Below are 22,362 nucleotides of genomic sequence, written 5' to 3'. Positions count from 1 at the left end.
GTCTTCTGTGGTATTTCCTTAACATCCGTCCGTGTGTTGCCGCCGTTGCACAGTCCCTCGTTTGGTGTTTATCCACGATGTTGCTCGTTCGCCTATGGTCCTCTATCATTACCGTCTAAGTTGCTTTCGTGTAACCAGTTTGCGTATTCCTGCATCTTCAAAGCCCACTGATCTTATGCGGACACCTTGGCCTGGTACTTCATCGCGGCCTTGTCGAACAGACTGCTTTTCTGCTCCAGGTCGGCCAGCAGTGGATGCTGCGCGTTGATGTTCCGGAGGTTGCTGGTCGTCTCGGCCGTGTCCTTGCCAGTCAAGACAGCGAGAACAAGAAGGTTAGCAACGGCATCGGCGGATTCAGGGGCGGCCTTCACCGCCTGCTCCAGTGCAGCCTGTGCCTCCTCTGTGCGGCCAAGGTGCAGTTCAGACACGGCCTGGGCCACGAGTGTACGGGCCGACGACGAGGCCGGTGCCTGGGCCAGTTCTTCGAAGACGTAAAAGGCCTGCTGGTAACGTTCGCCGCCGAGGCGCAGGCCGACCCATGACTCAGCAAGGTTGACGAGCAGCGAGTCCTGCGCCCACCTCCGGGCAGCGACGACTTCTTTGAGGGCCAGGTCGTTGCGGTTCTGCTGCAGATGAATCTGCACAATCAATGCGACAGCGTCGACTATTAATGCATGACGTTAGTCGGTGGTTAGATCGGCGGGTACAATGAGGGCTTGCCATTAGCGAAAAGAAAGAATACGTACGGTTGCTGTCGTGCTGGGAGAGAAGGGCAAGGGCTTCTTCGGACTTGCCAGCCGCCTGAAGTACAGTGCCGCCGACAATCTGGACTGTAGAGTCGTCGCCGGCTGTCTCGGCCAGCTTGGTGATTGTGGCAACAGCCCCGTCGGAGCGGCCTGACCGCTGCTCGGCCAGTGCGCCGACGGCCTGCAGGGCCGGTTCAGACGCATTCTTCACATCAGCGAGCACAGCCTTGGCCTCACCCAGCTCTACGCGTGCCCGCAGCTGCAGAACACGTGCAGCCAACTCATTCTCGGGAGACAATGACTCGGTGCTGTAGTCGGCCACCTCCTGGAACTGGCCCTGATGGAAGTGGTTGTGGATGTTGATCAGCTCACCCTCCGCCGAGTAGGGATCCATTTCAGTGAGATATGTGTTCTATTGCGACTTTAGAGGATTCGGTTAGGGACCTTCGGTCGGCAGGCGCGGGGGTTCGATGGGAAAATTGTCGTGCGGGTATCGTCGTCGAGTGAGGTGATGCTAGTAGCTATTTTTCGTGGCATTCAGGAGGTCTACATTCGTTGTAGATCTGGCTTTCCTCGCCAGCCCACATGTCCTATCGGCGCCAGTTACAGTGTATATACACTGTGTTCATGTACTATCCTTGGCCATATTCAATATTTCGCACTGTATAGCCTGTTATCAGACATGACATTTCAACAGGCTCTATGTCGTACAACTACATAAATTGAAAAAATATCTTACACTGAAAAGTGATGTACCGAAAAATTAAAATTGTACGAAAAATACAAGGGATAAAACATTAATAATAATAAAAAATGAAAAGAAAAGAAAAACAGAAAGAAAAACAGAAAAATATGGGCAATTTTTAAAGCAAGATGGGCTTGAAGACGAGAATAAAACACAAAAGTCAAATAAAAAAAGATAATAATAAACCAACCTTAAGATGAGCACGATATCCATGATAACTTATCACAACATAAACAAGACAACCAGGAACCAATATTTACTCCAGTACAAACGACCCAGACACGCCCTCAAACGGTGTCACAGTACCACCGAGCGACTTCGAGTCGCCGTAGTAGTGGAGACGGTAGGTGCCAGGAGTGGCCCAGTCCTCCGTCTCCCAGACTAGTTCGACCTCGCTTGTAGCCATCGGTTCGCTAATACGCCGCCAGCGGTAGACCAGCGACCAGTCCCGGTCGTCCCGCACAGTGATCCAGGCACCTCCGGCTTCGAGTTGCCTCTCGACGGCTGCAAATGTTTGCTCCAGCCGCAGGTTGTTCCGCGGGTTGGCGCCAACAAATGTTGCGGCGACCCAGGAACCCCGGCGGTAGGTTGCATCGACATCCTTTGTGACGTCGCCAAACTTCTTGAATAGCGACGGCCCGTCCCGAATCACACCGGTGATAAATGATAGTGAACGGTTGCTGTTGTCGGGCGGAAACGCACCAAGGTCGTCGTCGAGTGGTGGCAGATCCCCGGGTCGTATCGAGGCCGCCAGATAGGAGAGGTGTTCGAGCGTCACGTTGATGTAAGCAGCCAGCGTATGAGGACCATAGAGCGTCGAAGCGCCTTCATATCGTTGGACGGCATATTCTTCTTCGGTTGTGATATAGTGTGTATAGCTGTTGGCAGGACCACCCAAGACCACGACCGGGGAGGTAGACGCCACAGCTGCTTGGCCTCTAGAAGGGCCATCGTCCAGTGTAGGGTACGCAGCAGCGACGGCATCTTTCCAGCGTCGGCCGGCCATGGTTGTTGCCTCGCCAGGGCTAACCACGATGACAAGGTTGCCGGCACGCAATACTTGAATATCAACCACATTGGGCGTCCATTGATAAGGCCTGCTAAGCTCACCAACGTCCAATAAAATTGGTTTGGCGCCGTGGCACGCTCTTTGTTCTTCTGACGGGTTCTTGAGAAAGCGCGAGACGGCACGCCAGATCGGCGACGTGTTTGAAGGGTCTGAGTCGTGCTGGGTAAAGTTCACGGCGCCAGGACCGTCAGAAGTGCCCGCCGCAAAGGAGTAACCAAGTGCCGCGGGACACGTCTGTGCAGTTGTACCGTTGGGTAGCGTGAAAGTGAAGTCGGCCATGTTGTGGAAGGTATGGAACGACTTGACCCAAGGCCCGCGAATAGGCTGCGCTGTGGAAGACTGGTATGCCGTCCAGGCCGCCTCAAACTGGCGGCGGCCGATTTCGAAACACGAGGCAGTACCTGTGTTATCCTCGCGGAAGAAGGGGCCGCGGGCATGGCAGGTCTGGGCTTTGCCGTCGCTGCAGGTGCTGTTTTCGTAGCTACATGGCAAACCGGAGTCGTCTTCGCACCAGGCGCCCAGGACGTTGGGACTTGTGTCGCCGACATTGGCCTGAGAAAAGCCGGCGACGAATTGATGGTCATTTGCAGTCTTGCCGCCATCGCGCACGCCATTCTCAAACAAGTAGGCAGCAACGCCCTTGTTGTCACCGGAGATGAGAGTGTTGTTGCCCAGCATGGACGTGCCGTGTGTTGGGAACCAAGTCAGCACGCCAATATCCTTTCTGTCCCACGCACGCTGGAAGCGGACCAGTGTCAAATTCTTGTCAACGGATCCGTCATCTTTGTCCGCAGTACCGGATTTGTTGTACCGCGCACGCTCGTCTTCTGGGTTGGACATGTAGGCAAAGTGACTGCGGTTGATATTGCCATCCTTGACCCTGGCCGAGGATGTACTCAGATACCCCGGTTGGAGGCCCTCGTGGGCACGTTGGATCGACCGCGTGGCCCCGTCGACAATGGCATCGAAGCCCTGGCGGTCAAAGCCCTTGCTGGTAATCTGTGGCAGCAGGTAGTTAAGCCATCCACCGGGGCCCGAGTGTGAGTGCGTGCCTGTAACGGCGATATTGTGGTGGCCATAGAGCGCAGCATACTCGGGGCCGATCTTGCGAAGGCTGTCGATAATGCCGTAGCGGACAGCAGTGTCGCCCGACTGTGTATCAAGAACCAGGTAGACAAATCGGTCGGCCGCACGCTCCGGGTCGGCGTCACCGATAATGAATGCGCGCGAATAGAGCCGCTGTCGAAGACCAGTACCTACTTGCTTGGGATCAGCATATCCCATCAGGTTGATCTCGACGACGGGGCCGGTGATGTCAGCCTTGCCAACTCCTAGCAAGAAGAGATCACCCACATCGGAGCTCACGTCGTTCGTCACGGGTCTGTTTGCAGTGGTGCACGAGCCTATCCAGTGGTTTGTCCATTCTAGCCAGGCCAAGGAAGAGAGCTTCAGAGGCTGGAAGGCAAAAACAGACAGCCCAAACACCATCAAGACGGCTACCATAACAGCCAGCAGCCGACGACGTCTGGAAATCGCCAGTGCTGGAGGCGAGATAGAAGAGCTTGGCTGCTGGTCTCCATCTCCCTCATCTCGACGTGTCTTTTCCATTAGATGATCGTGCTCTTCTAAAGAAGCCCGCCAAGGTTCCCTGTCCAGAAGTCGTGCATTCTGGCCGTAGTTATCGTGGTCGTTGACGGAGTCGCTTCCTAGCGACATATTGGGAGATTGAGTGCCAATTGCAGTGTCGCAGGAGACTTAATCATTTAGACTTTGGAGGAACAAAGTGGTTGCATCGCATCTGGTGGATTTTGTTTGAACTGTGAGGCGATGCTGCGAAACCAACTGGCGGCTGCCTCGGTGTGTTTTCGTTTCGAACGACCTTGACCACCTGCCGTCACCTGCGTCATAGTTTCGTTCTTGTTTCGGGGCAATAGCTATTAAGGCAGAGGTTATCTTACAGTGTCAGCAGTAGCTACCGAAGCTCTAAAGCCTCCACTAAGTCGCGTCTCATGTGGGCTTGAATCAATCAGGGAAGGCGCTGGAAGGACGAAGGCCTGGCCATGCCAGGCTCAGAGACACTTAAGGTCGGTGCTGTTAGCGGGCTCCGAAAGGCGTGGGTGTGGAGAGACAGCGGGAACTAATGGGCACGCCATTCCTACAAATACTTTGTCAACCGAATTGCGCATTAACCCGCGTGAAGCCGATTCAGATTTGTCACGATATCTTCAAACCCAACACAAAAACGCATTTCAAGATGGTGGTACGGATCAGCACCCAGCATCCCAAGACCGTTGTATCAGTATCTTTACTAACCGAACAGCACCACGCCGACGCGTCCAACTTCGACGACGGCCTCAGCAAAGAGGAGGCCTATGAGCAGGTCTTGCTTCAGGCCGAGGGCCTGTTTGACGGCCAACGCAACTGGGTAGGTTCAACCTCTTCTTTTCTTACAGGACGCAGTGTGACTGACAGTTTAATCCCAATAGGTCTGGTAAGGCATCACCATGTATCTTGAACACTAATTATCATCACGAAATCTACTGACAGAGACACAGCAATTTGGCCAATACTGCGTCGCTGCTATGGCATGCATTCAAGTCTTTAGGTGAGCCCAGTAACCAGGTCAACTGGTCAGGCTTCTACCTGATCGATACCGCACGCAAGGAACGGGACGAGCTGATTCTGGGCCCCTTCCACGGCAAGGTCGCCTGCCAGACCATCGCTCTGGGTCGCGGTGTTTGCGGCACCTCGGCCGCCGAGAAGAAGACCGTGCTGGTTAAAGACGTCGAGGCATTTCCCGGCCATATCGCTTGCGACAGCGAAAGCCGCAGTGAGATTGTGGTGCCGATTGTCGTGGGCAGCAGCGAGTCACGAAAATTGGTGGGCATCATCGATATTGACTGTGCCGTGCTCAACGGTTTCGACGAGGTCGACCAAGCCTACCTCGAGAAGCTCGCAGCACTACTCGCAAATAGCTGCGACTGGCCATAAAGGGAGAGGGTCTGAAAGCAGAGTGAGTAGGAAACATTATTTATGGCATCCACGATAGATGTCGATATCTAATAGACTAAAGTACATAAGAAGTGTGCGGTAGTGCGAAGAGAGAAGAAAGAGAGGATCAAAAATAGAAAAGAAAATATCAAAAGAGTTTATGAGGACAAAGGGATAAAATACAGGTCTGGGACAACCGCTGCCATTTAATACTCTCCAAAGTTGTCGTCCATCCGTCTCCAGCCGGCATTTTGCCGTGGACGCTGCGACCGTCCATCACCCACCAGCCGTAGACCAAGTGCACGCTCATCGCCCAGCCGCATTTTAGCCATCTGCGAGACGTTGCTGCCTGCTCCGACCGGCATATCCAGGGTTGGCCCAGACCTTCCGGTATTCCTTCCGGGATTGCGTGTTCCAACATCGAGAGGTCGAGGCACGAGAGACGGAGACATATATGGCGGCTGGACCCCGCGGGCCGGATCGTCACCTTGGGCCCTTGGCGATGGGGTCTGGGGTGGGGGTTGAGGTCGGAGTTGAGGTTGGTGATGGGGCTGTATTTGAAATTGCGGCAATGGCTGGCGTGATGGTTGAGGCCTCAGCTGAGGTTCTTGAAAAGTGCTTATTGGGGCAGAATAGCCACCATGCTGTGCGTCGGGTGGCGTATGAGACAAATCTTGCCTCGAAGTGAATCGACGAGATGGATATAGTCCATCGTCTGTCGCTCTTGGTGAGAGGTTGTCCTCACCGTCCTCGGCAAATTCCGTCACAATACTGTCCCGACTTGTCAATGGTGGCTGAAACATGGAAGGCAAGTTGCGTTCCGGTTGAACTGGCTGGGCCTCCACGGGCCGCGTCGATAGTGAAGTTTTCTCTGTATATTTTGCCTGTTGGGGATAGCCACCGTACAGATGGTCTTCGTCCGGCGGGATTCCGTAATATGATGGATATGGCACAGGGCGGGATATAGTGGCTACCGGCTCCTCTAGCATACGTCTATCAGGGGCGATGCTTTGTGGAGGTGGACGTATGAGAAGGGATGGGGGAACGCTGCTTTGTGTCGGGGATATATTTTTTGTAGTCTGAACGGGATCCTGAATGTCCTTGAGTGGCAGATTTTTCACTTGGCCGTAGATCGTCCTTGGTGTTAGATTTCGATTGTACCTCTCAACTGGCACCCTAGATGCATCATTGACCGATCCCTCCAGAGTTGGCCTTGTTAAAAGTATTCGAGGAGGGCTTTTGGGTGGAGGATTCGGGCGGTTCTCTGCGTCCTGGTTATTCTGCGTATCCCGCGGCGCTGTCCGGCTAGTCTTGTACTTTTCTTGCCACAAAGGACCTGTGCTGTTCGAGGGGTGCGTCGGTCCTTGTAGGTTCACGGGAGCAGATATCTGGAGCTCGTGTCCCGTTCTCGGCCGAACCCGTTTTTGAAGTCCTTCTTCGTCGCCTCCTCCGCCACCACCCTCATTGCCATCGCCAGTCAATCTAGGAACAAGCATTAAGCGACGTCGGCGAAGAAAGCGTAGATAGATGGATAGTGCAATGGCAAAAAAGAGTGCAGTGGCCGTTCCGACAGAGATACCAACAATCTGCGCAACGCTCAGGCTTCTGATACCATTACTTCGCTGCGTCTGGTCTGATGTCGCACTTGTTTGCGCGGATGATGTGTTCGATGCCGATTTACTGCTTGTTGTAGGAGGTGAGGCCACGATGGCCGTGCTTGAACGGGGCGGTGCAGTTAACAGGCGAGACTCTGTGGACAGAGTAGCACTGCTCGTCAATGTGGTCGGCGTTCGAGTTGATGCAGAGGCGGATGACTTTGAGGTAGTTCGGGTTGCCATGTGACTCGCGGTGCTTCCTTTCGTGCTCCCTTTCGTATTTCCAACGACTGTCGTCGTTACAGTTTTGGTGGACTGGGACGGGATCACCAGCGAGGCCACGATGGTTGCGTGCGTTTCTAGGGCCGCGCTGCTGTGGCCAAAACACATAGAATATGCCTTCTTCGAGACAGTCACTGAAGCATATCATATGTTAGGGGAAGTTTAAAGGCTAAGACCAGTAAAACGTATCCTAACTCACATGAGACTTCGGTGCCGGTGCAGCGTCCGGTGCTGTCCTCGGACGCGATGCAGGCCAACGCACCCTCGCCCACGGTAAATCCGTTAGTCCCCGCGTGTTCACACAAACATTGAAATGTCGGGTCCTTGCCGCAGATTCCCAATGGAAAATTGTTGTTGACAAACGTCGAGAAGCAGGCTGATGCACATGATGGGACAAAGGCGACAATCTCGCTCGGTAGGTCGATGACATTGGCGGCGGCGGGCCTTGCCCGGACCACAAAGGACAAGATCGAGAAAAACAACACCTGTGTGGTCGTGTCACGAGACAGAAATGGCATCTTGTGAAGATCTGGCCATACGACCAAAAATTCCGCCAGTCCCGGGAGAGGCGTACCTGGGTTGGCATCTGTCTGCGGAAGTATCTGGCGTTTATGGCATTCTCTCTGTACGGATGCAGGCGACGGGCAAGGTGTAATGAAGGCCGTGCCGTGTTTCGGGGAAACAGTCGCCTTGTTGCTCCAAAATGAATATCGTCGTCGAAGAGGGAGGCAGAGAGAAGTAAACTGTCGAGATGGAAGCAAGATAAGGCCTCAATGGCCCCGAGTGAAACGGGATTCGACTTGGAGGTGAAAGTGGCGATACAAGAGGCAACCCGGTATGTCAGACTTGAACAGGCCAAGGTCACAATGGCCCAAGGCTGTGAAGCATGCAGCAAGCTGCCAACCTCATCTCGTTCCCAAAACAAGACTATCGGCCCCGTTTTCCGTCACCGTTTCGCATACTGCAGAAGTAAGAAGGGGCTCTTCTAGCCGCCGGCGTCCTCGGCCTTGACTGGTCCCATGGCTTCATGGATTCATGGCTTCAGGCTTCACGACGTCACGGCTTCGTGGTCGTCGTACGCCCTCTCTGACAGCCATGCAGACCGTGGCTCCCAAGACGGACACGTCGCTTATTGGGCGGCGCAACTCAAATAGCGGAACGTTTTGGGTCGCTTTGGTCGTTTTGGTCGTTTTGGACGGTTACTGCTATCCCAGGCGCTGATTGCATTGATGCGATACCGAGATTGCGCTGCCTGCCAACCATCCTGTGATTGTTGTCCGCCCGTCGTTGCCAGGCGAGACGCTGTCGTAGGTCCGGTGAGGCCAGATGCGGCCAAATCAAAACCTTCATCTCAGGAGCAAAATTGCGGGAATCTGCGCGCCTCGAGATGGTCGACAAATGAGGTGTCGTTTCTGGTCGTGCTTTAATTGGGCTGGGGAAGGCTTGGCCACAGCCCCTGATTTCTGTTTGGAAGCAGGCCCGGCGTCTAAAATTCTTCGGCACCCCACGTCAGCGGTTCGACGCAGGTACGTACCAGACTACCCGTTTTGGATGCGCGAAAAGAAAGTTTGTCAACAACATCAACTTCCCTGCATCTGGTGAAGCGCCTCCTCTCACAATCGCTGCTTACATTAATCAGCGTCAAGGTAATGGGAAAACGGAATCGTTGCTGTCGACCTAACAAATACTGTCGTAGCTCAATATCGTTCCTGCGAAATGTCTGGATTATATGATTTACAAGTTTGCAAATCATAATCGTCGGCCTTCTATTCCCATTCAGCCTGGTTGTCGGCCGACTTGAAACCATGGTATCTTTGAACATATCCTCGTCCTTGTGCCTCCTATTTCCTTTTATCTCATCTTCAGTTACCCCGTTCTTTTCTCATTTCTCCAGCCAGTTATGTCCTCCAGCCGTTGGCTTGCCCGGCTCTGTCACCTCCATCGGACATTGCTTCCTTGCCAGATGCACATTAGCTAGCGCGACATGAGGAACCCGGATGGGTACGTCATAAAAGTCCCTGCCCTGTTTTGGTTAAAAAGGAGTTCAGTCTCAGAAGGAGCCCAGCAGAAATGTAACAAAATATACTAAGGTCCCTGCGCAGCGGAAGCAGCAGCTTCGGCAGATGTGGGCTTGTACTCGGGTTGGGCACGAGCCGACTTCAGGATGTGGCGAATCTTCTTCTCTGTTTCCTCCCAGTCGTCAGGACTCAGCTGGATTAAGTCAATGCCGTAGTGGTTGGCAATGTCCGCAAGCGCGGTGAAGCTCTTCCGGTCGTGCACGAAACTGATACTGACGCCGACACGGCCGAAGCGACCCGTCCGGCCAATGCGATGCAGGTACGTCTCAGCATCCGGCTCACGGTCGCCCATTCCCTTCATCGGGATGTCGTAGTTAATCACCATCGACACACTCGACACGTCAATGCCACGCGCCAACACGTTTGTGGTAATAAGCACCTTGGACTTGCCCGTGCGGAAGTCGTTGAGCAGCGTATCACGGCTCTCGCCCTCGTACGCGCCATGCAGCGCAGCAATGCGGTGGCCATCGGCTTCCATGCGTTGCTGGATCTCGTTGGCACTCTGGCGCGTCTTGACAAAGATGACCGACGAGCCGATCGTCATCAGGCCGTACAGCTTACACAGCACATCGTACTTCTCCGTCTCAGAGGGGCAGTCCATGTACATCTGTGAGATACCCCGCACAGTCAGCTCCTGCTGGCGCAGGCGCATCTGGTTGGCGTTCGGTGCAAACTTCTCCGCATAGCGCATAACTTTTTCGGGGAAAGTGGCTGAGAACAGCAACACCTGGATGGAACGCGGAAGTTTCTCGCGAACGCGCACGCACTGCTCGCCGAGCCCCTGCTGGTCAAGCATGTTGTCCGCCTCGTCAATAACAAGGAGCTTCAGCTGCGACACATCCAGCTGCTTGCGCCGCATGAGGTCCATGACGGTACCAGGCGTGCCCACGACGACATTGGCCTGCACAGCGGCACCGCGTTCGACAGCGCCAGGAATCGCAGCAGCCACATTCAGGCCCTCGCAGAACTGACCAATCTGGTTGATCACCGACTCTATCTGCCGTGCGAGCTCACGGCTAGGCGCCAGAGCCAGGGCTTGCGGCGTCGTCGGCTGGCTGAAATCAACACGTGAAAGTAATGTAACGACAAAAGCGGCCGTCTTGCCCGTACCCGATTGCGACTGTGCAATCATGTTGCATGGCGGGTCTGCGAGGAGAAGCGGCAGAGCACGTTCCTGAATCTTGGACGGTTTCTTGAAATTGAGGGCGAACAGGCCGTCGATAATGGACTTTTTCAGGCCCAGCTCTTCAAAGGATGAGACAGACGACAGCGGGTTGTCAGTCAGCGAGCCCAGTTCGCTGAGCTTGACTTCGACGTCGTAGGTAGACTCAATGAGGCCAGGACCAGCGGTGTCGACGGGAGTATCCTCGACCGGGGCGGCTGCAGCAGGCGTGTCTGCCGCGGCGCCGTCCGGCCTGGTAATGCGGCTTGCCAGGTCCGCCATTATGTTGTGGTATGTGTGAAAGGAAGGTGTCGATACAGATATTGGCGTCGCCGCTGCGTAAAACTGACAGCTGTCAGCAGAGATCAGAAAACAATACAAGTACGAGGGAAAGTCGTCACAAACAGAAAGAGAAAAAAAAAAAGGGTAAGACAGAAAGAAAAAGAAAGCAAGAGAGAAGGACAAAATGGGGGATAGGTGACCAACAAAAGCGATACACGGCGCACACGGTACGTACCAGCGTCAAAGGGGAATAGGTGCGCAAGAGTTTCTTGTTGAGAAGGCACTCGAGGCTTGCGGAGAGGAAGAAAAGCGTACGAATGCGGGATGTTGACGGTGCTCCAAACAAAGGTTGCAAAACAAAGACTAGAAAGGCAAATTGACAGCACAAACACCAAGGGTAAAAAGGTGGGGTGCAATACAGAGAGCTTCGAGGCAGCAGTTAAGAGCTTGTGGGGGCGGTAGGGAGCGGCAGAATACCGTCTGCCTGTTTGGGCCGTGGTACACGAAAGGAACATACGTCGTATGAGACACTACACCGAGGGGTTAAGAGGGTGGAGGCTGGCCAGGCTGCTCGGGCCGCTAAAAAGACCACTAACGACCACTAATGACTGACATACAGGCAGCATTACAGCCAACTTTCCACCAACCACCGGGGGGGGGGGCATGTTCCCCGCGCCATGGCTGACTGGAAATATCGCATTGAGCACTGCGCCTTCCCAATGGAGCACTCGGCGATGTACTCCTCCGAAAACGACTGCGAACACGACGGCGCGGCGAAGGAAGGCAACTCTACCTCCACCCAGTCCCCTTCTTTGCTGTCACGACTACACCACACTCGGACTTCGCATCTTGCGTTCCACGAATTTCGACGGTCGCAAAGACCTTTGCACACTGACGACAACCGTCCTCTGAATGTTGTGCGAGCCAGCTGCCTCGCTGACTTCCGAGCCTCACGTGTGCCGCCGGAGCAATCCCCGCCCACCACCATGGAGAGTCCGCCGACGTTCGGCGCTGAGCTGAAGGTATGATGGACCGATTGGATGACCAGATCGGACGACCAGATTGGACGGCACATGCGTCTTGCGGCGTGGCCAGTTCTTCTTTTGGTGCCGTTTTCAATGCTAATCCCTTTTCTACCGGACAGGATGGCTTTAAGCCTGCCAACGCCTGGGTCTCGAACGGCATTGCATGGCTCGACGACATCCAGCAGTTTTACCGCGAGCGGAGCGCCATTGAGAAGGATTACAGTGCCAAGCTCAAGGTTCTCGCCAAAAAGTATTTTGAAAAGAAAACACGAAAGTCGTCGGTGCTGAGCGTCGGCGAAACACCAGCCATGACGCCCGGCTCACTCGAAAGTGCGTCTCTTACGACCTGGACGACGCAGCTCACAACACTCGAAGCACGAGCCGACGAGCACGACACGTACGGAAACGATCTGATTAACAAGGTCGCCGCGCCGCTACAGACGCTTGGTGTGCGGTTCGAGGAGCTGCGCAAACGCCACGCTGACTTTGCCGAGAAGGTCGAGCGGGAACGCGACGCCTCGTACGCCGACCTACGCAAGGTCAAGACCAAGTACGACGCAGTGTGTCAGGAGGTCGAGAGCAAGCGCAAGAAGACCGAGACGGGCTTCGGCCAGGCCAAAGCACAGTCGGCCTACCAACAACAAATCGCCGAAATGAACAATGTCAAGAACTCGTATCTCATCGCCATCAACGTCACGAACAAGCAGAAAGAACGCTACTACCACGACTACGTACCAGAGCTGCTCGACTCGCTGCAGGACCTCGCCGAATTCCGCACACTACGGCTGAATGACCTGTGGACGGTCGCGTCCCGGCTGGAATCCAGCATGCTCCAGCAGAGCACGGCGATTATCGACCGCCAGACCCAAGAAATTGCACGTAACTTGCCACAGCTCGACTCCATGATGTACATGCGGCACAACGTGGGCGGTTGGCAAGAACCCCCGGACAAGGTGTTCGAGCCGAGCCCAGTATGGCACGACGACGGCTCCATGGTCGTGGACGAGATGGCCAAGATCTTCTTACGGAATGTGCTCAACAAATCCAAGGGCCAGCTGGGGGACCTGCGGCGCGAAGTCGACAAGAAACGGCGCGAGGTCGAGGCCATTCAGAAGCTGAAGCAGCAGATCCGCGACGGCACCGAGAAGCGAGACGAAGTCGTGGTGGTCGGCCAGATGTTTGCTGCGCAGGAGGATCTGCACCAGGTCGAGCGCAAACGCATCACAGCCGAGGTTGAGACGTCAACAATCACAGCTGTCGTGGGCGACGTCACGGTGGGGGCACGCAACCACAACTTCAAGTCGCAAACGTTTAAAATTCCGACCAACTGCGATCTCTGCGGCGAGCGCATATGGGGTCTGTCTGCCAAAGGCTTCGACTGCCGTGACTGCGGCTACACCTGTCACAGCAAGTGTGAGATGAAGGTGCCGGCCGAGTGTCCCGGCGAGCAGAACAAGGAGGAGCGCAAGAAGTTGAAGCAGGAGCGGCAAGAAGCGGCCAATTCCATGCTGAAGCCAGGCGACGGCGTCGGAGCGACAGGCTCCGCATCGACCAGCGCCTCTGAGCTGCCGAAACTGAGCCGGTCCAACACGATGAACTCGCTCAGCTCCGGATACTCCACGAGCGCGCATCGCTCCATATCAGGGGCACGGTCGCCAACAGCAGGTGACGATGGCAGTGGCCCAGCCGAACTCCCCGCCAACTCACGCAGTGGACCACCACCGACAGGTGCGCCTCGCAGAATCCTGGCGCCACCGCCAGCAGCGTACATTAATGAGCTGCCCGGGAGTGTGCCCGAGGCACCAGCAAGCAGCGGCAGCCAGTCGAAAGGGAAAATGCTGTATGCGTTCGAGGCCAACGGCGATGGTGAGCTGACAGTGGGCGAGGGCATGGATGTGGTGGTCATCGAACCAGATAGTGGCTCTGGCTGGACCAAGGTCCGCGCGGGCTACAAGGAGGGCCTGGTACCAGCGTCGTACGTCGAGGTCGTACCAGCCTCTGCCGCTCCGCCGGCGGCCATGGCGCCGCAAAACACTGGCCAGTCAACGTACTCCAACAGCGGCTCATCCATCAGCACCAACAACACGGTCAACGCGGGCAGCAGGAAAAAGGGGCCGGCCGTGGCACCCCGGCGCGGAGCCAAGAAGCTCAAGTACGTGGAGGCCCTATATGCATACTCTGCCCAGAACGATACTGAGCACAACATGGTCGAAGGCGAGCGGTTTGTACTGATCAAGGACGACCCTGGCGATGGCTGGGTAGAGGTAGAAAAGGGCGGCGTGACCAAGAGCGTTCCGGCCAGCTATGTCCAGGCGGTGTAAGAATCCTCATTGCTTGTATTTGCAACACGTCTTTTGTGTCTTCTTTTTCGTTCTGTCTTTCCTTCTGTCTTTTTTTTGTATCAGCATCTGCGGTCGGTGCATTTTCAATGGTCTTTAATTTTACTTTTGTTTTCCCTGTTCGTCTGCTTCGATTGATTGCGTTCTCCTTTTTTTCCCTTTTTTTCTTCTGGATCCTACATAGAACCGAAGGAGTCTCCAGAGTGTCGTCTTGTCAGGCGCGAGATTAGAACATTCAAAAGGGAGGGCGTCAGAGCGAGGCACAGTCATGTCAGGGTTTCCCATCTCGGATATGGAGCGTCTTTGTTTGGGTACCTCTAGCTGTGTGGGGTGTGCGCTTAGACAATTGACAGCATTGACGAAGAATCAGCTGAATCAGCCAAACATTACGGTGTGCAGATGGGCCCAAGATGGGTCAAACATGATTAAGACCTTAAGAACGTTGGCGTGAGTGCGGCGTTCTTACGACATAAGGAAACAGCGCCCGGTAACAAACGATGATGTACGGAACACACAACACATGTGTGTATTAACCTTCAAAGTACAGCATACGACATACATATCCGCCGGACCATCCGGTCAACAAGACAAGTTCACAACGAGGCCACCAAATCCAAGACTTGACACGGACAAAATTACAGCCCAAGTCCGTACAGAGTACTCGCCGTACTCAATGCGCCAACTGCAAACATGAAACGATAGGCACAGATCGGCCCAGCAGATCAAGGCATGTGCGACCCTTTTGCTAAGTTGTGCGCACCAAGAGCGGAGCTGGCGGGAGGAAGGGGCATCCGTGCCTCGCATGATTGGACGCTTGGGACTCACTCCGCACGCTAGAATCAAGCCAAACAAATAGTCACAGGTTTCTTACTGCGGACAAGCCCCTTCGAGCCCCCGAGCCCCCGAAGCCCCTTGGCCCACCTCTCTCTGTCTTGACTTGCGAGATAATGCTAAACAAGCTTACTGCTCTGTTTCACGGTGCTGTTTCCTTCCTAAGCACGTCGCAGGACCGCCTAAAATGGCTCTATTTGCATGCAAAGTGCTCCATAATAGTAAGTGTCAGTGTAAAAACATGTACGAGACCATGACATTCATTGTAATCTTACAAATGCACAAATTTTCTGGACCTTTCGTCAAATTGTTGCGACCCTTGAATGTCACACCCACAAATCATCAGTGCTCCTGAATATCGCGATACTGGAGATGCCGATCGTGTTCTCGGCGGCCCATACCAAATCCACAGAAACGAGTCGTGGTTTGAGATACCCCCGAACCCCATCGCATCAGAACCAGAAATAGAAAATGGGTCCCTGGGCCTTAGCGCAGGATCGCCCGACAGGCCTGGCACATCTTGGTACACCTTCTCGCACCAGGAACAGGAACGCGCACTGACAGCCATAGTCAGCAACAACCACCCAAACCCAGTTTGCAATTACTCTCTGCTCTGTCTCGTCCGCACTCGGTACGCATATGCAAATTCACAACTGCGTGGATCTGGGACATACGAAACTCGTAGCGTTGTCACGTCGCATTGCGTCGCGTGACAATTGTCCGATTCGTATTAGCGATTGCAAAAACAATCGCCGTTATGCAGAACGTTCGACCGTGGCGTCTAAGTGATGACGGCTTCAACCTCAGCATATGTGGACATCGTTGCCTTCGTACTCTATTTAATCGTATTGCTCTGCATTCCATAGTGTTGCAAGTCCGGGCTGTGTCAAGCAAGGAGAACGCCCCGACGTGTGCTCTTTCCTGGCATTGTCTCCCCAAATCGTTCCTTCCCTTTGTCGACTTGCGTCCAATCTACGCGCGACATGACACGTTGAGTGCGCTACGTCCACACCTCCTTTTCCCCTCGCCCCTCCCCTCTCCCTTGTCGGCCTTCCCACCTTTTCCACCACTTCCGCCCTTCATGGGTCTCTCCCTTGTTAGTGGCCCTTCTTTCCCGTCTGAATAACAGATTGCTTGGTACACTATTTGCCGCGCTTCCTTCCAAGATTTGCCCTGCTTTTCTGGGCTCCTGCCCCGTAGCTGCCCTCTTCTTGGCACGGCCCTTGTCGCTTCTTCCATCATTCCACACATGTTGCCGTTTTGGGACTGTTCTTTTGTTCTTTCGTTCTTTTCTACCCAGTGCCTTCCCTTTTTCCTTCCCATTTGCTCTTTTGTTATTTTCTTCCTTTTTTCCATCGACAACCCTCGTTCCTCTACTCCTTCTCTTCCTTCATTCACCATCTTCGACTTCGTCTTCTTCGTCTCTCGCTAACACTCGCCTTCGGCCCAGTATCACTCTTTTATTTCTGGTCCCTTGTTTTTATTTCTTCGTTCCTTTTTCTCTCATTCCGAGGCGACTTGTCTTTTTAATCCACGCGGCTTATTGCCTATTGTGCGAGACGACACTGGAATTTGACCCGGTCTTTTAAACAAACGCGGTCGTGGCATTCTTTCTTGTCTCGCCATCTTAATATCTTGGTCGACTTCGCGTACTTCGTGTTTCGTTGACTCTTCTCTCTTCTCACCCTCCGTCGTTCAACTTTACTTTCTTTTGTCCTCCGAACCTCTCACCAAACGTCACAATGCGCTCGTTCTCACTCACCTCGGTGGCTGTCGCTGCCCTGTCGGCCGTGTCCGGCGTCAACGCCAAACCGTCTAGAACTCTCCCCGAGCTAGCCAACCGTGCGGCTTCACTCCCCACGGTCACGGCCTCTGGCAACGGTAATGCCTCGTCCGCGTCTCTTGACCCCTCCGCGCACTCCTTACTGACCTCCGTCTAGCGTTCTGGGCTGATAAGACGCGTTTCTACATCCGTGGTATTGATTACCAGCCTGGTGGCTCGTCTGACTCCAAGGACCCCCTCGCCGATTCCGACATCTGCAACCGTGACATTGCTGAGTTCAAGAAGCTGGGTGTCAATACCGTCCGTGTGTACATCACCGACAACTCCAAGAACCACGACGCCTGCATGAACGCCCTGGCGGATGCTGGCATCTACGCCATTCTCGACGTCAACAATCCCCTGTACTCAATCAACAGTGCCGATCCTGCGCCTTCTTACAACGCCAAGTACCTGCAGAGCGTCTTTGCCACCGTCGACGAGTTCATCAAGTACTCCAACACGCTGGCTTTCTTTTCTGGCAACGAGGTTATTAACTCCACCGCTGCCTCCACCCTCTCTGCGCCGTTTGTCAAGGCTGTCACACGCGACATCCGTCAGTACATTGCGGAGCGTGGCTACCGCAAGGTCCCTGTTGGCTACTCGGCCGCCGATGTGTCGCAGAACCGCATGCAACTGGCAGACTACATGAACTGCGGCACTGACGACGAGCGCAGCGATTTCTTCGCCTTCAACGACTACTCGTGGTGCAACACCGACTTCACCGTGTCCGGCTGGGACCAGAAGGTCAAGAACTTCACTGGTTACGGTCTTCCCATCTTCCTCTCCGAGTACGGTTGCATAACCAACGGCCGTGACTTTGGCGAGGTTGCCGCTCTGATGAACAAGGAGATGACTGGTGTCTACTCGGGTGGTCTCATGTACGAGTACGCTCTGGAGGTCAATAAGTTCGGTATTGCCTCGATTGATGGCTCCAGCGTCAGCGAGCTGCCGCAGTTTACCAAATTCGCCAGCGCCCTGAGTGCGAACCCGGCCCCTACTGGCGATGGCGGCTTCACGTCAACGACCAACACCCAGGCCTGCCCCACCAAGGACGCCGACTGGCTGGTCGACTCGACCCTGCTGCCTGCTATTCCCGAAGACGCAAAGGCCTACATGAAGAGCGGCGCCGGCACCGGACCCGGCTTGACGGGCAGCGGCTCGCAGAATGCAGGCTCCACCAGCGTCAGCATGGCCGCGCCCGGCTCTGGTTCGAGCACCGCGTCGCCCACCTCCAGCAAGAACGCCGGCCCTGCCACTGTCGGCCCCATGGACAAGAGCCCGATCATCGTCTCTGCTATCGTTTTCTTTTTCTCCCTTGCCGGTGCTCTGATTTTGTAAACGCAGGGTCATCGAAATGAGATTGCGTTCACAAATATGTTGACTAGAGTAATATATGTGTACGGGTTTTGATTATGTGTGTTGTCCAAGACACACGGGCACGGTTTATTGTGCCAGGAAACGGTTTTTCTGTTCTTTACTACTGTCTTTTGTTTTCCTTTCTTTTTCTATCCTTTTATGGTTTATTGAGTGTTTGAAAGCCATTGTTACCACATCGGCACAAAAGTGGCGATTAATGCTTGTACTTTGTTAGTCGAAAGTGGTTATTTAGAAGAAACCCGTTAGTGAGCATTCTACGTTTTTCCAGCTGTTTTATGAAACTTGATTACGGAAATATCGCTGTGTTTAAAGGTCAAGCAGTTCAACTCGTGGTCGCCTCTTTAGAGACATCTACGTTGGCACTGCGTTTGCATGTTTGTGTGTGTCTTTATTGTATTTTTCTTCTGAGCGAAGAGGAAACAAGATGAGTATATGCACCAATCACTTTCTTGTTATTTATTTTAATTCTATGCAAAAGTTTTACAGTATCGCTGTTACTAACAAAGCATTATTTTTATTATTTTATTATTTTATTATGACTCTACACACACATATATAAAAAGACATAAAACAGAAACAATTGACAAGTATCAAATAACCATGCTTCATGTACATCGTATTCTGGCAAAATTGATTTCCGGAGCCCAAAAATAACTTCACATGTAGTCAATAATACGAAACAAATGCAGTCCCACACACCACCGGCCACACCTACATCCTTTGCAACAACTATACATTGCAGTAAACTTGTATCACCTGGTTTTGTGTTTGTCACATCTACAAGTACGACGTGATCGATCGGGGGACCAGGTAGATATGGTTCACCGAAGACGAGGAAAGAAATGTGCCAATCAACAGCTGACTGAATACACTGGTATAATTAATGCGCACAAATGTGAAATAGAAGATGTCATATCGTCTGAGTCGAGACTATACGGCCATGGTACAAATCCATTCTATTTGTTGGTGCAGTTGTAATTTTGAGATGCGTCTGATTCTGTGCTGTTCCGCCAGCCATGCGAGAGATGGTAAACAGGACGCTCCACTGAGAATATAGTTGAAAATAAGTGAAAAGGAACAAAACAAGATAAGGGGGTATATATACACCAAAAAACCGATTCTAGGCCGATTTTTGTCAAAAAAAAAAAGGAACATGGCAAGGACACGTAAATCGGCGGCATAGAGAAAATGCCCTTACCCCAAGCTGCGATGGCGCCCAGCTTTTTTTGACACCGCCTAGCCATCTACACTTACACACGCCTTGATACCCAAGAGCCAAACGAGGGCCCTCTGACCAACACCGGGTATGGATTGGAAACGGTACCAATAAGGTGAACGTAAGAAACGAAGAGCAACCAAAGTGGTACTGCAAAATGCAGGAAAACTCGCGAATAAAACAGAAATTAAAAAGCCCCAAAAAATCCGAAAAAAATATATATCCAAACGTTGGTGTCCGATGGTTCACCTTTGTCGTCAACGGCCATTGCCGCCTTATCTCATCTTTGTGTAAATGCCTTCTGAAATAAATAATGGATTAGAATAACAAGTTATATAGTCGCTTTTTTCTCGCCATGTTTTGTATTCATTGGTTGCCCGCTGAGCGTTACGAAAGTTCAAGTTCGATACGTTGAGAGGGTTTGGATGTGGAAATAGTTGATGGAGCATTTTGTTGCTGTAGTTCGTTCAGCGTCGGTCGTCTGGATGTTTGGGCCGAATTTGCCGACTCTCCAACTGCTTCTTGCGCTCAAGCTTTGCATAATGAAGACCGCATGCGTTACAGAGCGTGCGGGCACCATCAGGTCCCCGCCGCCATTCGGGTGTATCGATGCGGTTGCAGCTGTGGCATCTTCCAGGCGGTGCAGCTCTCTGTAAACCACAATCAGTTATTTAATTCAACAATAATAATACGGCGATTCGGGAAGAGGTGGGGTGGATGAACATACGCCTCGTCTCTTCTTCACCTCCATGCCGTACGGCTTTTGCCCGGGTTCGCTGTACATTGGCATGTCCGCGTCATCCAGATTTGCAGGCTTCTGCCTGCCGCTACTGCCACTGGAAGGGCCACTCGCATTTCCGCTGCCAGGTCCAGAGTTGCCTTCACTGACAGTGTTCTGGACCATGTGGCGAAGGCTTTCCAGCATCGTTTTCAGCCACTCTGCATTGCTGATCATTTCGCAAACTTCGCGGTCGCTCGGCATGCGCCCCGGCATCGGGTGCGGCCCGTGCTCTTCCCGTGCGATACTGCCAAAGGCCTCAGCGAAGTTGTATATTGTCCGTGAATTGCTTCCAATCTGTTGGCCACTGTTAGCTAAGGATTCTTTTAAGATATAAAGACATGCGAAGAACGACCATGGCACCTCCACGTCAGATTCACAGCAGAGAAAGTATACATACCCGTGCGAGATACTCCGTGTAGCTCCAAGATTCAAAGTGCCGGGAGACTGCCTGATCGTACCGTGTCCGTGACCGGTTCAAGTCGACGGGAGGCTCATGCATCAAGGTTTGCTGATGTGACTCGAAGGGAGACGGCAACGATGGAGGCCCTGAATGGTGAGGCGATGCTGAGTGGGATGATGACATGTGGCCCTGCGTAGGCGGCGGGGGTGGCAGAGGATGTTGGGAGGCCGCGTGTGATGGGTATGGCGGTTGCTGGGCAGGCGCATTCGGATACGCATGGTATGATGGTGGGCTGTCGCCGTGAGCAGACCGAGCATCACGTGGCGCTGGGCCTTGGTGGTGGTATGATTGGAGTTGCGAAGGAGGTTGATCCTGAGGGTGGCGCTGCTGTTGCGACGAGTGAGGATAGTGCGGCACATGCTGTGCCGGGTGCTGTGGATTAATCAAAGACTGAACCGAAGACGGTGGCTGCCCGCCCTGGTGAGACTCTGCATTCGGCGGAGGGGTACCATGTGCTCGGCCGGGAAGCGGCGGACGTGGTGGCGCGGGAAATGTCGTTGTTGGTTCTGGTCGTTGGTTGTACATGGACGAAGGAGGCGGTGGGATAGAAGCCGGGTGGTGCAGTGATCGAGGCGAATGCTGCATGTCGCTGGGGGACTCGGCTGGGAAAGGCCGTGGTGGGGCCGTTGTCGAGAAAGGAGAGGGCAGCCCATGCTGAGGTCCACTAGGTGGCGCCGACGACGGGTGGTGGTAACTCGAAGAGGTAGTCTTGCCAATAATCTCTTTGAGAGAGGGAAGAGACTGGCGGTGGCCCGACATGTCGTGGTCGTCGGAGGTACGGCGCGAATCGACTGGCGAAATCATTCCAGCCGCTGTACTGGACGGTGATATTTGTACGTGACCGTGACCGTGACCGTGACCGTGAGAGTGACTGTGGATGTGGGCGTGGCCGTTTCCGGGACCGCGGTTTTGTGACGCGTCTTGTTGTTGTTCTTGTTGCGGTCCCTGTTGTTGGTAGTAGCCGCCAGACGAGTACGGTGAGGGCGAGTGGTGTGGATAGTAGGGGGTGTTTGGGCTGATGAGGGCTGCAGTGGCCATGTTGGAGGCGTCTCGCGGGTCTCTGTTGTCTCTTTGGTCCTGCGGTTCTCTGACGTCTCTAGAGTCCCGTGGTTGATTGTAGTGGTCTGTGCTGTTGCTCAGGATGCTGTGCGCAGTTGCGTTGCGTGGGATGCTGGCAGACGATATCCTTGGAAGTCAGACGATGGTATGTTCCCAGTCCCTCTAAGACCCGTATTACCCTCCCTCCAGTCTCGTCAAGACTCTCGACTTGTTGATTTTGTACCCACCTTTGCCCGGAGCCAGTTTCTCCTACTTCCATAGCGGTCAGCGCAGGGTCGTGATGCACACAGCTCGGACGGTCCTGGGGACTGTCTTATTCAGCGGAGCAGACCAGTGCTGGGAACATTTAGACAGACGGCGGTTGAGCGCGGTCGTGGCCGTAGGCCTATTGTGCGAGGTTCGCGAGATCCGCAATTCGCAAGTTGTGATCTGTTGTCCTGGTCCGTGGTCCGTGGGTCGGCTCGGCCCCGTTTTGTTGCGTCGAGTTTCGAGTTTCGAGTTT

The 22,362-nt window shown here is 53.8% G+C and overlaps 8 protein-coding genes across 8 annotated transcripts; 3 read left to right on the top strand and 5 right to left on the bottom strand.

Moving 5' to 3' along the window:
• Positions 1-173: 173 nt before the first annotated feature.
• On the bottom strand, positions 174-1,140 carry SPSK_05443 (uncharacterized protein; the record flags this gene model as incomplete). Its single annotated transcript, XM_016732189.1, has 2 exons — positions 174-664; positions 747-1,140. The coding sequence occupies 2 exons, from the start codon at positions 1,138-1,140 to the stop codon at positions 174-176; spliced, it is 885 nt and encodes a 294-aa protein (XP_016583839.1).
• Positions 1,141-1,747: 607 nt separating this feature from the next.
• Positions 1,748-4,276, bottom strand: SPSK_04968 (uncharacterized protein; the record flags this gene model as incomplete). Its single annotated transcript, XM_016731726.1, has 1 exon — positions 1,748-4,276. The coding sequence occupies one exon, from the start codon at positions 4,274-4,276 to the stop codon at positions 1,748-1,750; it is 2,529 nt and encodes an 842-aa protein (XP_016583838.1).
• Positions 4,277-4,814: 538 nt separating this feature from the next.
• On the top strand, positions 4,815-5,551 carry SPSK_05553 (GAF domain-containing protein; the record flags this gene model as incomplete). The annotated part of the gene is made up of 2 exons (XM_016732296.1): positions 4,815-4,985; positions 5,108-5,551. 2 exons carry the CDS (start codon positions 4,815-4,817, stop codon positions 5,549-5,551), a joined length of 615 nt encoding a protein of 204 aa, XP_016583837.1.
• A 206-nt stretch (positions 5,552-5,757) lies between these two features.
• On the bottom strand, positions 5,758-7,946 carry SPSK_05028 (uncharacterized protein; the record flags this gene model as incomplete). The annotated part of the gene is made up of 3 exons (XM_016731781.1): positions 5,758-7,231; positions 7,275-7,562; positions 7,624-7,946. The coding sequence occupies 3 exons, from the start codon at positions 7,944-7,946 to the stop codon at positions 5,758-5,760; spliced, it is 2,085 nt and encodes a 694-aa protein (XP_016583836.1).
• Positions 7,947-9,513: 1,567 nt separating this feature from the next.
• SPSK_05267 (ATP-dependent RNA helicase DBP5) lies at positions 9,514-10,950 on the bottom strand (the record flags this gene model as incomplete). Its single annotated transcript, XM_016732017.1, has 1 exon — positions 9,514-10,950. One exon carries the CDS (start codon positions 10,948-10,950, stop codon positions 9,514-9,516), a length of 1,437 nt encoding a protein of 478 aa, XP_016583835.1.
• A 986-nt stretch (positions 10,951-11,936) lies between these two features.
• Positions 11,937-14,296, top strand: SPSK_10618 (uncharacterized protein; the record flags this gene model as incomplete). The annotated part of the gene is made up of 2 exons (XM_016736957.1): positions 11,937-11,972; positions 11,999-14,296. 2 exons carry the CDS (start codon positions 11,937-11,939, stop codon positions 14,294-14,296), a joined length of 2,334 nt encoding a protein of 777 aa, XP_016583834.1.
• A 2,591-nt stretch (positions 14,297-16,887) lies between these two features.
• SPSK_05276 (uncharacterized protein) lies at positions 16,888-18,305 on the top strand (the record flags this gene model as incomplete). Its single annotated transcript, XM_016732026.1, has 2 exons — positions 16,888-17,026; positions 17,086-18,305. 2 exons carry the CDS (start codon positions 16,888-16,890, stop codon positions 18,303-18,305), a joined length of 1,359 nt encoding a protein of 452 aa, XP_016583833.1.
• A 1,722-nt stretch (positions 18,306-20,027) lies between these two features.
• On the bottom strand, positions 20,028-21,839 carry SPSK_05129 (uncharacterized protein; the record flags this gene model as incomplete). Its single annotated transcript, XM_016731879.1, has 3 exons — positions 20,028-20,210; positions 20,288-20,635; positions 20,739-21,839. 3 exons carry the CDS (start codon positions 21,837-21,839, stop codon positions 20,028-20,030), a joined length of 1,632 nt encoding a protein of 543 aa, XP_016583832.1.
• Between the last annotated feature and the right edge of the window lie 523 nt (positions 21,840-22,362).

Source organism: Sporothrix schenckii (assembly GCF_000961545.1).
Source record: "Sporothrix schenckii 1099-18 chromosome Unknown Cont49, whole genome shotgun sequence".
In the NCBI taxonomy this organism is placed as follows: Eukaryota; Fungi; Ascomycota; class Sordariomycetes; order Ophiostomatales; family Ophiostomataceae; genus Sporothrix; species Sporothrix schenckii.
This window is presented reverse-complemented; position numbering and strand designations above follow the sequence as displayed.